The sequence below is a fragment of the Schistocerca serialis genome, chromosome 2, assembly GCF_023864345.2.
Source record: "Schistocerca serialis cubense isolate TAMUIC-IGC-003099 chromosome 2, iqSchSeri2.2, whole genome shotgun sequence".
Lineage (NCBI taxonomy): Eukaryota > Metazoa > Arthropoda > Insecta > Orthoptera > Acrididae > Schistocerca > Schistocerca serialis.
This window is the reverse complement of record NC_064639.1, coordinates 817,759,250-817,773,271: the sequence shown is the minus strand read 5'-3', so window position 1 is coordinate 817,773,271 and position 14,022 is coordinate 817,759,250. Positions and strand designations below refer to the sequence as shown.

At 38.5% G+C, this 14,022-nt stretch overlaps 2 protein-coding genes across 2 annotated transcripts in view; both read right to left on the bottom strand.

Annotated features, from left to right (window-relative positions):
• LOC126458062 (cryptochrome-1) overlaps positions 1–1,991 on the bottom strand; it is a 75,229-nt gene extending 73,238 nt beyond the window's left edge. The window contains exons 1-2 of the mRNA XM_050094862.1: positions 1,458–1,991; positions 1,230–1,375 (exon numbers count right to left, since the gene is read on the bottom strand). Of these exons, the coding sequence (XP_049950819.1) occupies positions 1,230–1,375; positions 1,458–1,541 (230 nt within the window). The 5' untranslated portion in view covers positions 1,542–1,991. The remainder of the gene's footprint in view (positions 1–1,229; positions 1,376–1,457) is intronic.
• On the bottom strand, positions 1,921–6,364 carry LOC126456444 (uncharacterized). The gene is made up of 2 exons (XM_050092194.1): positions 5,839–6,364; positions 1,921–1,976 (listed from the first exon to the last, which is right to left on the bottom strand). The coding sequence occupies exons 1-2, from the start codon at positions 6,362–6,364 to the stop codon at positions 1,921–1,923; spliced, it is 582 nt and encodes a 193-aa protein (XP_049948151.1).
• Positions 6,365–14,022: the final 7,658 nt, after the last annotated feature.

Below are 14,022 nucleotides of genomic sequence, written 5' to 3'. Positions count from 1 at the left end.
CACTCATTATTATAGAAATTAAATAAATTGTTCCCTACTACACACTGATCTTGCCAAAAGCCGAGAAGCGATTCTTCTTAGCGTTGTAGCTCTCTGGGGCACTCTGGGATGCACTGTACAGATATGAAGTGGAATGACATATTGTCTCAATTGTGGGAAAGTCAGGTAGCAGACTTCAGTTTATTGGTAGAATACTAGGAAAATGCTATCAGTCTACAAAGGAGATTGCTTACAAATAATGTATGACCCATCCTAGAATACTGCTCAAATGTGTGGAACCCATACAAGATAGGACTAACAGAGGATATTGAACGTATATAGAGAAGGGCAAGATGAATGGTCACACGATTGTTTGACCCCAAGGAGAGAGTCACAGAGATGTCAAAAGAACTGAACTGGAATACTCTTCAAGATTGGCAAACTATCCCAAGAAAGCCTATTTACAAAGTACTCCTGGAATACACTGCAACATTCTACATGTCACTCTCATAGGAATCATGGGGGCAGATTAGATAAATTACAGAACACACAGTAGCATTTAAATGATCATTCTTCCCACACTCCATATGTGAATGGTCCTGGAAAAAGCCCTAACAAATGGTACATATCCTCTTCCAAGCACCTCACAGTGATTTATAGAGTACAGATGTAGATGTAAGGATGAATAAATATTTTACATAGACGTTCAAAAACATAAAAATGTGTAAGCAACCATTTAAGTCCATATTCACGACAGCTACTAAGTTAACTGAATACTGAAAATTTCAACATGCCACAGCTAGACGAAGTCCAACAAATAATTGATCCCATTAGATAAATTCCATGACTGTATTCACAGAACAGAAACACTACCTCCCATCTCATTTATTGCTATTCTGTATCCATTTACCGCATTCCTTTTTTATGTACTGGTATCAACCTACAGTCATGTGTATATTGCATAACACAGTTTCTTCTCTTTTCATTTCGCATCGCTTTTTGGTGAGTGCACATAATTAAAGTATATGTGTTAGAGTATCCACGTTGGTCTCCTGTCGTACCAAAGCAAATATTTCCAGCGTATTCAGGAATCTCATTTATTTCCTCCTGTAACGCTACCCCACAGAATACAAGTTGCCCTACCTTTTTGTTCTGTTATTGTCATGATTACGATTTCAACTACGTACAGTATCGTGTGTTAGTTGTACATAATTTTAAACAATATTTAGCAGCAATACATACAGGCTAACCTTGTTCCGATTTTACGGAGATTTGTGTCCAGATCACACAACGATTGCTGTAAGAACCTCCAACGATTTGGGCCAACGCGCAACTTCTGTATGATCCAAGGGTCGAGGATAAAAACAGGGCATAATTCCAGGTTTTCATTGTAACACTGAAATATACAAAAATTTCGTAGCCCTAATATCAATATAACAGATTACACGTTTATAAATTGGTATTAAGTTAATACGCACAGCGGATATCGCTTCCAGAAGCGCTGGGTTGTCATGTATCCTAAGGCCTTTTCTGAACCAATGTATTGCCACTCCTTTGGCCATTTTACTGGAATACTAATATACGGTATAAAAAGAGAACTAGTGTGCGCGCTTCCCCCTCATGTTACGAAACATCCACAATACCACAACGGTAACATGATCTTTCGTCGACAACAGCCCCGAAGCAAAACCAGTTTGGTTACGGTAAACGAACACACATCCAGCTCAAACTTGAAATATTTAACATGTGTGTACTGTGTACGCGAACGCTAGGTCATGAAAGTCACTAGTCCATTGGGAACTAGTTTTCAAACAGGCGCGTTTCAAAACAGACGACTCACTAAAGGGATTGGAAAATGTCAGTATTTGAAACCATTATTTTCAGACAAAAGCATATTAAACTTTAGCTTTATCATAATGTATCAAAAGAGGAAAGTGGTTCTTAAGATCTACTTGACTTCAATTCTCTTTTACATATCGACACAACATTCCGCAATTCTGAAACACAGACAATTAAACAATAACTGGACAGTAATCTATCGATTGTTAGCACGCAAAACTATCGAACTAAATTGTGCTTCTCGAAAGTTTCAAATGAAAAGTGCGAGTTGCATACGACGTCAATTTACAATCCCCCATATTAGGCGGCAGAAAGAGGACAAGTTTCGCCTAAAATAGTCCTCCAGGAATTATTAACGATCAGGCTAGGCCCCCAAAAAGTCATTCAACAGTTGCTGGTGAATTCACTGTGAAATACGTGACAGCGGGTATTTTTTATTGTAGCTACCAAGTGCATCAAAGTTACCTTCCGCTCCATCCCCAGATGTAACGTGGGGAAAAAGACTTAGTGAGAGACATAGGTCCAATTTTATCAGCAATACCTCAATGGGTTCGATAGGTTAAATAGGATATTTGTAGCAGTGTTCAAGTAAAGGCACCACATACGAGTAGAGGTGGCAAAAAATAACTTACCTAATAGAGACAATCGGTTACTGAGAGGTAGCAACTACTGTAATAGTTGCTCATCTGTTAATATCAATTTATTTATTTAATTTTTCCATATTTCAGCATTAACATGCAATCGATGTCGTCAGAAGAATTACAGCTCTTTGTACATTAAGTTTTAGATAGCAAAATATTACATGGTAAAAATATAGCAGTGTTGTACCCCATTAGATTATAACTGCCTCTACACCCATTTCTATACATAACAGTAAGCCTTAATTTATTAGCATTAAGATGCAGTCTATGTCGTCAGAAGAATTGTAGCTGTTTGTACATTATGTTTCATATAACAAAATATTACATAGTAAAAAATATAGCAGTTTTGTACCTTATTAGCTTACAGCTGCCTCTACACCCACATCTGTACATAACAGTAAGCCTTAATTTATCAATAAATTTGATCATCCTTACAACTATTCTGACATTCTTCTATGCCATAGAAAGTATTTTCCTTCATCCGCACTTTGTTTTTAGTTTTGAAAATATCCAGTGAAACCAATTGATCATGTACGGGTAAAGTGTTGAATAATTTTATGCCTATGTTTTCATAGCTAGTTTGGGTTTTCTTAAGCCTGGTTGTGGCTATATCAATCATATTTTTTGTCGAGTATTGTATTGATGAACAGATTTCCTTATGGTGTAGTGGTTTAAGTTTTCTTTTATGTTTAATAGGCAACAATATATGTAAAGAGATGTGACTGTGAGAATGTTTAAGTCTTTAAAATAAGGTCTACATGAGGTCTTGTTGTCACTGATTCCATAAAGACGTCTAATTGCTTTTTTCTGCCAAGTGAAAATTTTTTTGGTTCCTGGGGAGTTACCCCATAAAAGAATGCCATATTGTAGATGACAGAGAAAGAAGGCATAGCATGAATGAAGTAATAAATCTTGTGTAACACATGTGTGTAGTTTGTCTAGCAGGTAGATAAGTTGTGATAATTTTTGACATACATAATCTGTATGTGTGTCCCACATTAATTTCGAGTCCATGTGTATTCCTTGTAGTTTAACAGATGATAACTCAGGGTTACTGTTTGATAGACTGAAGATTATCTTCACACTCTTTTCATGGTTCATCAGCTTTAAACCAGATATTAGATATTTTGAGACATTCTTCACTTTCCTCCTTCAATTTGTTTATATCCTTTCTGGAATTAGCTAATGTTGTGTCATTAGCATAGAGGGTAGATCTACAGCGTAAATTACTAAGAAAGTCATTTACAAATAATATAAATAGTAGAGGGCCAAGCACTGAGCCCTGGGGAACACTTCGTTTTATACTTAGAGTCTGTGACTTTTGCCCATTGTGCTTTACAATTTGTTCTCTATTGCTGAGGTATTATTCAGTTAGTGAGAGTTCCAAGTGTTTGACTCCACAGCATTGTGGTTAACTGAGTCAAAAGCCTTATCCAAGTAAATTTGAATGGCTTCAGCAGATAATTCTGACTCGAATGATCTTAGTAAAAAAGGGATAAGGTTTTCAACTGCTTTGACTGTTGATAAGCTTGACCTAAATCCACATTGAGAATCATTTAATATATTATTGTCTGGCAGGTGTATGCATATTTGCTGCAGTATGCAATATTCTATTATTTGTGAGAGAATAGGCACAAGTGAAATTGGTCTATAATTATTGATACAGGACTTGTCACCCTTTTTGTAAAATGGTATGACAAGTGTCTTTTTGAGACATTCTGGAAAGTGTCCACTAGAGAGCATCCAGTTTATCAGTATGCAAAGGGGATATGATATGAGATCTACAATTTTTTTTAATTACAAAGTTTAACAGACCATAAACATCTTCATATCTGGAGTATCCTGATTTAGAGGTTGCTTTAATTATATCAATTACTTGTACTACTCTCCATTTACAAGCTGACACTATGTTTGTAATGTTTTGTTGAAAATTTCTGCCAGATGTGGGGTGTGAAATAGATGTATGTGTAGAACTGGAATTCTGGTTGCCCTGAGTTGAGAGGCTAACTTTGGCAGACTTGACAAAAAAGCGATTGAAACCATCAGCAGTGATGTTAGCAGCATTTGTGTTGTCTATATAGTTTATATCCATACCTAGCTTTGCTTTTATTACTTTCAATGCAGCCTTACATTTATTGTGCGATTTTTTAATGAAATCACTATTTGTCTTACACTTGGCTATTTTAATTTCAGAACTGTATTTTCTTTTCAGGTTTTTGTAAGTTTCTTTATCTACTGCTTCCTTTTTGACATTATTGTGGCAAGTAATTACCAATAGTCTCAGTTTTTGTAATTGAGATGAAAACCACTTCTGTAAAGTTGAGTGGCTAGGTTTCCTGAATTTTTTGTTTTTTATCCAGTGGATAGCAAGTATGGAAGATTTTGTGGAATTTGCTGAAGGCTTCATCAACATTTCTGGGGGAATGTATAACAGTATTCCAATCTATAGACTGAAGTTCTTCTCTATACATCCTAATATTTCTATCTGTAGAAAGTCTCACACACTGAGTTTGTTCCTGATCTTCTTTTGGTTTTTCAGTAATTAATTTCACCCATATACCTCTATGGTCCAACAGGTAAACGACATTAAATAAGCCTAGCTCAAAATCATATTTGTATACATTTGTTATTAGATTGTCAAGACAAGAGAAATGCCTTGTAGGTCTTTTATTAGCACAAAAGAGATTATAGGATCATAACATATTTACTAAATTAACATTTCTGGCTGTCATTTTCCTAATGTCTATGTTAAGCTCCCCAAAAATTAACATTTTGTATTTAGTATACTTTCATATACTAATTATAAGTATTTCTAAACATTCTATAAATTGTTGTACATTACTTTCAGGAGTGTGGTATAAAGAAACAGTTATGAGCTATATACTAGGTATAATCAAAGCAGCTGCTTCATAAACACCTTTAACACATAAGTCACCAACTTCAAGAACAGAAAACTTTAAGTCTAGATCATTGCTAACATATATGGATGCACCCCCATAAGATTCACTGGGTCTGCAGTAGTATGTAGTTAATTTGAAACCTGATGGTACACACAGTTTTATATCTTCTTCCTTTAACCAATGTTCGTTTATACATAAAATCATTCTTTTGTTACTTTTTAACAGTATACCAAGTTCATCAGATTCATTTTTCAGAGACCTGACATTTAAGTGCAGAAATAAGATAGAGTTTCTGTCACAGGAGGGGAGGAGTACAGTATTATGGGGCAATGGAGGACATTTAATTGTTTTTCCAGCTCTGGAATCTATGTTAGGTGGCGGTTGGTCTTCCTTGGAATAATCCATGAAAAAATCTTCATTTCTCTTTGGTAATTTTGTGGGTCTGCCTGAAACACAGTTGGAAGTTTGTTTAACATCACTGTCAACAAGTTTTATAAGATCATGTTTTCCAAAATCATTTGGTACCACTTTGTCATGAGACAAAGATGATACTTCACTTACTGTGACTTGTCTATTCTTTTCTGCTACCCCTGAAGATGATGGAGGAGGAGCTGGTTCTGTTTCTGCTGGTGGAGAAGTTGGTTTAGTTGCTGCTGGTGGAGGAGTTGATTCTGCTATTACTGTTAAAGGAGTTGGCTCTGCTACTGCCAGTGTGGGAGATGGTGCTGCTGCTACAGGAACTGGTTCTACAGCTGGAGGAGTTGCTTCTGCTGTTGCTGATGATATTTCTTCTGCTATTGCTGTTGAAGGAGTTTGTTCTGCTACTGCTGGTGAAGGAGATGGTGTTGCTGCTGTAGGAGCTGGTTCTAACGCTGGAGGAGTTACTTCTGCTGTTACTGATGGTGGTTCTTCTGACACTGCTGTTGATTCTGCTGTTGTTAGCATTGCTGCTTTAGGTACTTCTGATGCATTTTCTGTTACTGTATCTGATTCTGCATTAGTCATTCCTGGAAATACCTTCTGTGTGGATGATGCAGGTACCCCTGATGATGTTTTTGGTAGGTGTTGCAGTATCCTGATAATTTCCATTAGCTTTAATGTAACAAGTTGCTTTCCAAGGCCATTTAAGTGCAGTCCATGAGTAGTGTGGAATTTGCCTCCATTGGTATTAATATTAACAATAAAAACATTTCTATAATGCTTGCTTATACTGGAAAAAAGTTCTTTGCCAGCACCAATTTCCTTGTTTACAGGTGACAAGGGCATCAAGTTGTGCCTTTGTGGTATATTTACGAGGATAACATTTGTATGACTTATTTCAGATAAACACTTCTTTAATTCGCCGCAGGCTTTAGATGTATCATTTTGGTAAATGTCATTAGACCCGTCAAAGAAGACTACAAAATCTTTTGAAGACAGCTGTTTTATTTCTTCCGAAAAAACGAATTTTCTTATTTCTGAGAGGGGCGCCCAAGGCTTTACAAAGCTCATCTATTTCACATTTTAAATTTTATTTATGCATGAGACAATAACGCGGCTGTGGCCATCGCCTAAAATGTAAAGTTTTGGAACATGTTGGGGGGTTTTAGACCGATGTTTTGTTTCGCACTTGCTACAGGTAACACCACTGTTTATTTTAATAACAGCCAATAGCTCGTGGTGCCATCTGTTTACCAAAGTGCGCACTATGCTTTCACGTCATTAAATGATTTGATGTCCAGCCATGGATAAATGACAAAGGAGAAGGTCAAATCATCTAGAATAATTCCAGAAGGTATTCTATAGGCTGGTATTACACTATCAAATTTCTTTGTCAAATATCTTTGTCCAAAATCTTTGTCAAAGATATTTGATGGTGTAATAGGAACTTTGTCAAATGTCGTCCAATATTTGACCAAATCTAGGGCCTCGCTGTAGATTTGATCAAAGAAATTGCTTGTCTTCTGTTCACTTCAATGTGACATGTTACCACATGGAGCGCTAGCATCGCTGCAGCGTTCTGTCGTCTGTAGTGTTTTTATAAACATTGCCGGTAAATACAATTGGTGTGTGCTGACAACTACAAAATTAATAGAGATGTATGAAGCCGACGAGGTGCTTTACAACGTGAGGCACCCTGAATACAAAAATAAAATAAGAAGATTGGAGACGAGACCTGACTTAACCTAACCTAACCTAACATAACATAACGTAACCCTCTCCTGTAGCAAGGAATCGGAGTGTTACCACAGTCTAACATAACAGTCACGACACTTCGCCTCGATTTTGTTGCCTACAGCGCCAGCAGCGCCCCAAGCGGCTGGTAGGTTGAACTGTGAGTTCGGCGCGATCGTGAAAGCGAATAGTGATTGAGTATTTTGATTTATACAATGGTTTATACCATCGGGAGCGTTTGTAGCGCAATAAATTGCAGCAACAACAGGAGGAAGACACCACAGCTGTCTCTTTTTAGGTTTCCTAAGGATCCTGAGACGTATATACCATCATGTTACTAAACTGTATCGTCAGGATTCACTTGCAAACTGTATGTGTATAAATGATGAATGTATCGTTTTAGGAGCAGAAAATGGCTTGTTAATAGCAGACGAGAAGACCTTATGAAGAAAGACCCAGTTTACCCGCATAATAATGTTAGGTTTTGTCCGCTACATTTCGAAGAAAACCAGTTCATAAACGCAGACAATAACAAACTCGTGTGGAATGCAGTACCCACACTGTTTGACATCCTAAATAAGCCACCTCAACTGACGATGAAGAGGAAACTGCCACAAAGATTCGACAGTCAATCTAAAGCTGTAAAACAGTCGTATGACACAGAAGCAGCCAGTTCAGCTCTCCATGTATCAGTGCCAGATTCGTGCGAATCGTCACCACAGATGTGCTTTGACGATAAAGTGGTTAGATTAAGTGCAGCTGGTCATGTCTTACAAAAGCGTGTGAAGTGTCAGAATGTGCAGATCGAGCGAAACTATTACGGGGCAAGGAAAGTGCCAACAGACAGATTGTTTGAAAATTACTCAAATATTTGGTTTTTCGTGAAATGTAATGTAATCAGCTCATTATAATGTTTTCAGCATATTTCTGCCACTATTTGGCATATAAAGATGAAGGTCGTACTTGTGGCAACAGGCGACAACAGTGACACACACAGTAGGCCTACAGAACGATAAACGAGCTGTCGATCGCTTTTGCATGTAGAGGTACATGTCTGTGCTTCTTACATGTGAATCTGTGTGTTTATATTCTTTTGATATCAACGTGGTAAGCAGCAATTCTGTCCAATGTCACAAGTGTTTCTTCACGAATGTGTTGTAGCTTGCCACTCTATTCATGGTTTTTGTCCATACTTGCGCTTATTTTAGAATCATTAATAGAAACATATATGCGTTCCGATACTAAACAAACTCTTGAAGGCAAGAAAATAACTCGAATAATTCGGAAACTACGTAGGTAATGGATGTAAACAAACATTATGCTTACAACGCGTCTGACGTTCACCTTACCTGCCGCTTGGAGCGCTAGTGTCGCTCCATCTGTCAAACGGCAACAACTTTTACAGCAGTGAGTGTCGCGACTGTTATGTTAGACTGTGGTGTTACAGTGAGCCTGTCTTCTGAAGATGTAGCAGTTCTTAAGTGAATATTGTGCTTTGTGATATGAGGATACACTTCACTGAGCACATACAGGAATGTATGCTCATCCATTCTTAAGTAACTGATGTACCACCTGACGTCTTCCACTGTAAGCTCACGTAAGAAGTTTTGTTGAATGCTTTTATCGTGTCGTCGTAAAACCCATGGCTTCACCCAGATTAGATTAGTTTTTCGTTCCATAGATCCATGCTGAGGAGATCCTCGTGGATGTGGAACATGTCAATTTTTTAAAGCTGAAATAACAATACTAAGAGTATGAATAAATACAATACATCATTTGTTTCTATTAAAAATTTCGTCAATGGGGTAGGAGTTGGCCACTAGTAAGTCTTTCAGGCTCCTTTTAAACTGATCTTTATTTGTAACTAAATTTTTTATGTTTGCTGGCAGATTATTGAAGATGAGTGTTCCTGAGAAGTGGACCTCTTTTTGAGCTAAAGTAAGTGCTTTTAAGTACTTGTGTAGATCATTTTTGTTCCTGGTATTGTATGTATGAACTGAGTTGTTTGTTGGAAAAAGAGATATATTATTTACAACAAATTTCATTAAGGAGTAAATATACTGAGAGGCAGTAGTTAGTATACCCAGTTCTTTGAAGAGGTTTCTACAGGACGTCCGTGAATTTACTCCACAAATAATACGTATTACAAGCTTTTGGACTCTGAAAACTTTTGTTTGACTTCAAGATTTACCCCAAAATATTATACCATATGACATTATGGAATGAAAGTATGCAAGCTTTTTCATTTTTATGTTGCCTATGTCTGCTAACACTCGAATTGCAAATACAGATTTGTTAAGGCCTTTCTGCAGTTCTGTGGTGTGCTCCTCCCAACTGAATTTATTATCAAGTTGTAATCCCAGGACTTTTAAGACTGTCAACCTCGTATGTATGGTTCCATTTTTTCCCCCACTTCTTTTCCGCATGTGGACACAATGCAATTGGAGTACGTAGAACTGCTGCGGTTAATAACAAGTTGTTGTCAGCCATCTTGAACTTTGACGAAAAATTTGATGACAGTGTAATACCCCGTCTAGCGCTACGTCAAAGATCTTTGTCAAATATATTGGACGGAATATTGGATCACATCTTTGATCAAATCTTTGACAAAGAAATTTGATAGTGTAATACCGGCCTAAGGTCATTCCCATTAGCCAACGCGAAAAAAAATAAATGTAGTTTTTGCAGACAGTACGCAGTGACCATAACCGCCAGACGTCAGGAGACCGTGCTGGCCATGGAAGATGCTGCAGTTCAGTTGCATGCTCCTCCTACCACGACTGTACTGTCCTGGCTGTGTGAATGGGTGCATTATCGTCCTGAAATATGGCATCATTGTTGGGGAACAACATTTGAATTGTGGGGTGCAACTGACCACCAAAAATGTTCACTTAATCGTTGCCTGTAACACCGCCTTTGAGAGTATTTATGGGACCAGCAAAATACCATATGATTACTCACACCATCACACTTCCACCTCCACACTTAACTGTTGGAATCAAGCAAACAGGACTGCAGGCTTCTTTCGGCGTTCTCTAGATCCAAACATGGCTCGATGTTGGAAATAACGAAAACATTGACTCGTCAGACCATATGACGTGTTTCCAATGATCAATCGTCCAGGATATATGCTCCTGACAACCTGTTTAACGCTACTTTGTGTTGGTTGTCGTCACTAATTGTTTTGGTATAGCAGCTCGCCCATGAATATTCACTTTATGGGGTCTCGAAGATGGCTATTGAGCTCTGCAGTCACTTTAGCCACTGCAGCTTTGTCTTGTTTCGACCCAATTCGTGTTAGCGTGCGACGATATCTGTCATTTAGTTTTGATTTGCGCCCACTATTAGATTTACACGATGATGTCTTACTATGTTTTGTGTAGACTGTCATGACTGTTGAAACAGCTGCTCTTGAAACATTCAATAAGTTTGCTGCCTTGGTTACTGATGCTCCAGCTAATTGGGTCCACACAATCTGTCCTCTTTGGAACTCTGTAACGTTTTTCATTGCACGTCGATCTCGTAAGCAACCTGCACTGATACCTAGTCTGTACTGAATATGCACAGTTCAGCCCGACACGTACCGTAGCTGTACTGTTGACCGTCGAACACAACCATCCCATTACTATCACTGTTCACATTTTTTTTTTTTTTTTTTTTTTTTTTTTTTTTTTTTTTTTTTTTTGCTATCCCCTGTATGTTCGTTTCAGTAAGTGAGTATCTTTCTGTGGAAATGATAGTATTCGCTTACAATTCTTACTGCCTGTGAGTTAACGAACTACCACTACAGTTAAGATGGAAGTTGCTAAATGTGTTGCAGACTCCAGTAGGTCGTACAAGCCGATGATATTATTCAGAAAGGTCAAATGGGTCAAATGGCTCTGAGCACTATGGGACTCAACTTCTGAGGTCATTAGTCCCCTAGAACTTAGAACTAGTTAAACCTAACTAACCTAAGGACATCACAAACATCCATGCCCGAGGCAGGATTCGAAACTGCGACCGTAGCGGTCTTGCAGTTCCAGACTGCAGCGCCTTTAACCGCACGGCCACTTCGGCCGGCATTCAGAAAGGATAGATATTGCAGTGAACAAGTATTTTCTTACTGCTACGGAAATAACTGCCGGCCATCAGGAGGTTCCACCATATAGAGTATAAATCTGATGAACGAGTGTAAAGTTTGTACAATTACTAACATTATTTGCTCAAATGGGCTTAATTTCCTTCTGACACTCAGTTATCATGTTTATTGGTGTTATGTTGATTTCTGTATGTGGGCTTCCTTGACTTTCTTTTCCAATGGGGGCCTTCTATATACAAAGTAACCTGTTGTGAAACTTCCTGGCAGATTAAAACTGTGTGCCGGACCGAGACTCGAACTCGGCACCTTTGCCTTTCACGGGCAAGTGCTCTACCAACTGAGCTACCCAAGCACGACTCACGCCCTGTCCTCACAGCTTTACTTCTGCCAGTACCTCGTCTCCTACCTTCCCAACTTCACAGAAGCTCTCCTGCGAACCTTGCAGAACTAGCACTCCTGGAAGAAAGGATATTGCGGAGACATGGCTTAGCCAAAGCCTGGGGGATGTTTCTAGAATGAAATTTTCACTCTACAGCGGAGTGTGCGCTGATATGAAACTTCCTGGCAGATTAAAACTGTGTGCCAAACCGAGACTCGAACTCGGGACCTTTGCCTTTCGCGGGCAAGTGCTCTACCAACTGAGCTAGCCAAGCACGACTCACGCCCCGTCCTCACAGCTTTACTTCTGCCAGTACCTCGTCTCCTACCTTCCCAACTTACCTTACCTGTTGCTTGTGTTTATCCTAAAAAAGACTTATTTGCTCTACCCATTACTAAGTTAATACATTTCATGCTAATTAATGCCCCAAATTCATGGTTTTACTTTCCTGATCATATGTAGATTATTGTGTACTCGTCTGAAGAAGCCAAAGAATAAATGAAAACTGAAGATAATAGTGGGCAAGCAGATGGAGTAAACTTCTTATTTACTGTAACAGTTCATGTCTCCAAATGTGTGTGTGTGTGTTTTTTTTTCATTCCCCCCCCCCCCCCCCCCCTTGACACTTTGCTGCCTTATACAATGTCTTCTTAACGCAAACAGAAATTCGACAGTTTGAATAACTGTAGTAGAAAACAAAATAAAATCGTTGTCTGTCACTTCTTTTTCACGTAACCGAGAAAAAAGGAAGCAATGTAGAATCTGAGCTATGACACAAAAGCACAGTATCCTTGACCTTTACGTGTTTAAACGAAATTCAGTTCCAGGTATGAAATTGTTAAGATGTCTATAAATGCGTATACGAAGATTAGCGATATTTTTTAAGGTGTTCTACGTGTAATGACACATTCAAAATGATTTGAGCGCTACATGGACTGTAATGCGTGGTTCCAATGCCACATGACTTGAGCGCAGGAGACGCTATGGGCGGTGTTGGAATTGTGTGAACAATATATTTCGTGTGTGACGGCGCGAAGTGCACTGTGTAAAATAGACCTCTTTGGCATTGTCTAACACTCTTTGTGTGCGCTAATTATTCTGTTGCGTTCGCTGTAAATTTTTTTTGTTCTTGAATGTGCAAATATAGTTATTGGTAAAATGTCCTTTTTTCTCTCGTTAATACTTATTCAGCTGCGCTAATTCCAATAGGTTATGGGCCCAGGCTGCATTTGGAATAAGTATATCAATAAAATAGTAGGGAGAAAGTATTGGAAAAGTTCCAATTTACGTGAAGTGCGAGTTATCCTTACAAGACGATCGCAATTTTTTTTCCGCATTATTTTTCGGTGTTCTTTACGGCAATAAAAAGCAAGTTACCGTTAAGAATGAGTGCAGCACAAATTCCACAGATAGACTTATAGGTCTCGAAAACTATGCAACCTGGAAGTTCGCAGTAGAAGCGTATTTACGTTTAGACAACCTATGGGACGTGGTAGATGGGACAATGAAATCCACAGGTCAGAATTATTCAAATAAGGATAGGAAAGCAAAATCAAAATTGATATTTCTGATTGATTCGGTGAATTACGTTCACGTTGAAAAAGCTGCTACAGCGAAAGAAGTCTGGGACAATTTACGAAGTGCATTCGAGGATGGTGGTCTTACGAGAAAAATAGGATTATTACGCGAGTTAATTACCACTCGTCTGGACAAATGTAAGAGTGTAGACGAATACGTTAACAAAATAATAACCACGTCGAACCGACTGAGAAACATCATATTCGAGATAGCTGACGAATGGATAGGAACATTGCTGTTGGCAGGACTTCCCGAAAGGTATGCACCTATGATTATGGGACTTGAAAGCTCGGGTATACCAATCACAGGCGACAGTGTTAAGGTGAAAATCCTGCAGGACGTAAAGAGTGCTCCAAGCTGTTGTGCATTGGAGAAGGAAGGTGCGTCTGCTCTCTACTAAAAAAACAAAAAGAAGAAATTGGTGAGGTGCTATAAATGTCAGAAGATGGGACATATTGCGTCCCAGTGCAA

Bases quoted from the DNA above. Each gene is read 5' to 3' on its own strand.
- LOC126456444 (XM_050092194.1), bottom strand. From the start codon at position 6,364: ATGACTAATGCAGAATCAGATACAGTAACAGAAAATGCATCAGAAGTA. The intron at 1,977-5,838 runs GTGATGTTAAAC...TCTGTGTTTCAG, and splicing joins TCTTATAAAACTTGTTGACA to AATTGCGGAATGTTGTGTCG.